Source organism: Ixodes scapularis, unplaced genomic scaffold (assembly GCF_016920785.2).
Source record: "Ixodes scapularis isolate PalLabHiFi unplaced genomic scaffold, ASM1692078v2 PGA_scaffold6__148_contigs__length_123643588, whole genome shotgun sequence".
Classification (NCBI taxonomy): domain Eukaryota; kingdom Metazoa; phylum Arthropoda; class Arachnida; order Ixodida; family Ixodidae; genus Ixodes; species Ixodes scapularis.
The window spans coordinates 63,856,884-63,861,631 of NW_024609881.1; the positions used below are offsets into that span (position 1 = coordinate 63,856,884).

The 4,748-nt window shown below is 45.9% G+C and overlaps 1 protein-coding gene across 1 annotated transcript; it reads right to left on the minus strand.

The window, feature by feature from the left end:
- Window positions 1-3,610: 3,610 nt before the first annotated feature.
- On the minus strand, window positions 3,611-4,348 carry LOC120848630 (the record flags this gene model as incomplete). The annotated part of the gene is made up of 1 exon (XM_040220643.1): window positions 3,611-4,348. A coding segment is annotated over one exon (555 nt), but the record flags the coding sequence as incomplete, so codon positions are not given.
- Between the last annotated feature and the right edge of the window lie 400 nt (window positions 4,349-4,748).

Sequence of the window (4,748 nt, forward strand, 5' to 3'; positions counted from 1 at the left end):
GCCCATCCGGGAGGAACAACACGAAGCCGGGGTTTCCAAAACTAGAAACTACATTTCATAAAGTGACATCAAAGGGTTGTTAGTAATAAAGTATAATAATACCGGCAGTCGACCTACGCGTCTCCGTGCCGCCGGTCCGTCTCCCCCCTTTCTGTGGGGGTGTGCCCTCTTTTATAGGCTCCTGCGCCTCTCCTACGTGCGCTATTGCGCGCGTCTGCCGTTGTCCAGTTTGGGCATTCGGCAGCAGCGTCTGGCCGTGGTGGGAGACTCTTGCAGCCACAACATCTAATGATTTTTCTCTGTTGTGTTTTATTGACTTCTTTTTTTCATGAAGTAGCCGACTAGCAAACTTTGTGGTGTCAGCATCTTTGTGTTTTTATTTTTTTTCTTCATCAATAAAAATCGTCTGAGGTTATATCATCAGTGCCTTTTTATCATTCGTCAGTGCGTAGTTGAAGGATCCACAGAAACACCAACACATACTAAAAGCGCAAGTCGCCTAGTAGTTGCCGAACTTGATTGGCTCATCACTGATCATGAAGCACGTAGAGAAGAATGACGAACGCCATGAAATCTAGGTTTTGACGATGCTTGATAGATCCGATCGCTTTGTGGCGTTGCCTAAGCCAGGACAAATTGCGAAATGATGTATGATGGTTGCGTTTTGTGACTTATGGAGAAAGAAATTAAAGGTACGCACAAGCAGATTATTCGAGGATTTTACATAAAAGGCATAGGTCCTTAGTAGAATGCTGCGGATGAATTTAATACAAGAGCAGCGAAAGCTTTCTTTTCTGTATCCGGTCCCATTCACTCCTTTTCACAAAACAAATGTCTGTTAAAGTTTGACGCGTGTTGTCACACCCTTCTAAGTACTGTCCAGTTGAATCATAAAAACTTAAATATATTGACAGTTAACTACACTGTCGAGAGGATACTCTCGTTCTCCGTTTAACTGAGAAAGTTACAATGTCCGATGAACACCACATGTTCATGTGGGACATTAGTTGTGCAAACTTTAAACTGCCATTGGTGCCACCAGATGACGCTGAATATTTGGGAGAGATTATTCCTCAAGAAATATACGCTGGATCAATGTTTTCACGGACCTCGCTTTAACGAGTTTTTATTACAGTAAAAGTGTGTGATGAGAACCAGAGCACGTATTTTTTTTAGCGCCCGGCCACCAGCACGCGCATGCTGCCTCACGTCGTGCTTTCTTTGCGCGCGCACAGATGAGGCTCATGAGACGTCAAAGTATTGTTGAAGCTCGCGCTGGAGGCGGGACAAGGAAAAATGCTCTCCTGCCGTGCTTAACCAGTCGGTGACTAAAAAGTCTGGTTTTCACATGTTTGTCTGCTTGCGGCCGGAGAGGCATAAAAGCCTGTTATGTCGCATTCGGTTATGGACAAATGCAAGTGTGTGAAGGGGCCTTAAGTATGACTACTCAGAGAGTAAAGAGAGGTGAAAGATCGTGACACTCATGGCTTCACTGCAGGCACGTAGCCAGGGGGGGGGGGGGGGGGGGCATGAAGCCCGGGCCCCCCCCCCCCCCCCCCCCGAAATCTTTCAGTTTACTGGGACCTCTTCTCCCCCTCCCCCTCATACAGCATTTTATCATGGGTGCACCCCCCCCCCCCCGAAATGCTGGCTACGTGCCTGCTTCACAATTATAACATTCTTTCAGATATGTCGCTGATGAGGTCGGTGAGAAAGATAATCACACTGCTGGAACTGCGAGCAACTCCAGTGGGTCTGGGTCCTTCTTTGATCACGTGAACACTACGACCATGACGGATATTCTGCAAAACTTCCCGCGCTGCGAGGAGACGTCCTGCATCTTTTACAAGTGGGTTTTAAGTTGAAACTGGTGTGCTAACCCTAAAAAACAAACTGGAGTATGTTGCACATTGCGATAAAGGTAGAGGACTGCCCCCGATGCGACAGCACTTTCTCTGAATTGAAAAGCTCTTGATACTGGGCAAACGTACAATACAAACAATACTGGACGAAGTCTCAACTTACTCAGAAAATAATGTCTCTAGATGAATGCCAAGGTTCTTTTATAGTCGTGTTTGTTAGCCTGCGACATTAGTATGCGGAAACAAAGTGAGGGAGAAGGGAAAGTGCGAACGCGCATGGACGTCAGAGTATCGAGCTCAGGTTTGATTCATTACTGGGTAGTGTCATAGCCAGCTGCCCGCATAGTCCCTGACCGAATGAGAAAGGCGAGGTGTGTCTTTCGAACGCCTGGTTCAAACGCCCGGCTGCACGCGGGCGGTCAAGGTGCTCATACGAGACGCCGAAATGCTGAAGGCCGAACTCCTAAAGGACATCCCTGCCGTTCTCAAGTTGTTTGAGACTATACGCCTCACAAGTGGGCTCATTTTACACCGAAGCTATATACGGGGCTTGTTGGTCCTGTTATTTTCGTGTCTGTCGACAGAGCAGTAGGGTGTGTTCAGATAAGATCGAACATGCGAGTCCGTTTCGCATTTTTGCTTTTCTTCATATTTTTATATGTTACTCCCCAATATGTGGAAGGAACGAAATCACAAATGTTTTCTAAAAAAACAAATATATCTTAAGGAAAAAAAGACATGACTGCCCCAAGACAGAAACGCCGTTTTCGGGCTTTGTCTGTTCTGTCAAGTTTGACTTCATGTAATAGGCAAACTAAATATACCAAAAAACTGAATATTTTTCAGAAAGCAGGGGATTATAGTTGCTACATTTTTGAACGTTTACAGTATTCTCAAAATTATATATCGCGCGTGCCAAATTAACAAATGTGGCTGCTTTAACGTTTTGACCCCATTTTTGTGACTCGTTATGTCGTTATATGTTAAGGATATTAAACTGAAGCTTTTTTTATATGTCCTTCCTAAACTTGTCCTTTACCAAAAAATAAATTGCTGCTCTAGTGTATAATGCAAAATATATACAGCGCTTCAAACATATTCGAAATTGAAAAGTTCCGCAACTTCAACGTGCAATTAAAAAAAAACCCATCTTCGATCTTTTTAAAATTTGGAGGAATCACTCTCCTCTACATCCTCATTAAATTCCGCTAAAAACATGTTGCATCATTTTGTTTCCGTCAAAAGTACAGCGCTTTGAAATGTACCTCCACACGTGGACATGTTCGCCCAAGGTCACGGCCGCAGTGTGGCCGCCTTCCATTTTTTTGTTTAGAAATTCTCATAATGTCCTGTTTTTTTACTTGTACACGAGTTCGAATCATACACGTGGACCGCTCTAAATGCATGTATAAAGTACACGTAGCTCAGGACAGCAGCTCGAAGCATCGAAGATGCGAACTAAGACGAGCCCGCCCTTCGTGCTTAATTGTTGCATATGCCGCTGCACGGTCGCGCGAACTGAAACACAACCATCCGCACGAGACACTAGTGTCGATAGAAAGAAAGAACATATATAACCTGCCGCGTATTACGTCCGTGTTCGCCTTGTATAGTGAACACGACCTATTGAGCCCAAACAACGTCGGATGCAACCGGAGACGCCAGGTCACGCGACCACCCGGTCGCGCGAACGTAAATGCCTAGAACGAAACGATATACAACACCTGAATTTGCGAAGTAAACCTAAGAACTGAACATAACACCTCGGTGGGATTGAGGATCAGCGCTTTTACTACATCTTTATGTGACTGTTTTAATAAATCGCTGACACCTTGGCTTGTCCACTCGTTCCGGCTGTCTCTTGATGCGTCGTCTGTCATTGTTGTAAAATAAATAAAAATGCATAGACACTCAACATGTTCAAGCAGCGGTTATGAAATAGTGATCGTCGTTGCGCTTTCTGCGGTCCGAAAAACAGTTAGTTCCGAGTTCTGCCTCGTTCTGCGACTTCGCCATACGTGCCACTTCTGAATTCCACGGACGGCTCGCACATTGCTCCACTCTTCCTTCTCCCGGTTCCGGAACTCTACAAGTTCAGTTTCATCCAAGTAGAGCAGCTTGACCCCTTTGAGATGCTGAGACAGTATTCTTGACATGTCTTGTCCATTTTGGATTGCCATGCTTGCCGGCTGTCGCAGGTTTTCTAGAGTAGCCTGATGCTTCACAAGCCCTCCAACGCCATCGCATGCATTTTTGCCGTGCCCAGTGGCGGAAAATAGCCATTTGGCTGCAGGGTACTCTAATTTTCTAAACTCGTGTAGCTGATACTTGTTCTTGAAGTGGCTCGCTGCTCCATCGCTTACAAAAGTCACTTGCGAGTGCACGGGAGCGTTGTCATCAAGCCAGTCTGTTATCTGTCCGATTGCGCAGCAGGCGTGGGCGGAGTCGTGGCACACATCGTCGCTGATGACAGCGACGCTACGCGTGGATTTTCTTGTTGTAGCAACGCATGTAAAAACCAAAACTTGCTTCTTATGCCAGTGGTAGGCTTGGACCTCATCGGGAAGAACAACGGTCCAATTCTCCGCAAAATCAAAATGCAGCACGAGGCTTCTCTTTCCTTCGCACAGTTTTTCTGTGTATATGGCCTTTCCTTGAATTGACCTGATATGATTATGAGGAATCCATCTTCCTACCAGTGTCTGAAGTTCGTTCATGAATGTCATTGAATCCAAAGATTCTTTTATCAGGTTGCCGGACTCCCAGGCAGCTACCAAAATTTCTGCTTCTTCTGGGATTCCAACCCACTCGAGCGTAAAATGGCTGTCCTTGGGGCATCGTCCACAATCGCCAAGCCGGCATTCATTGGTCGGCGGGGAGCACATG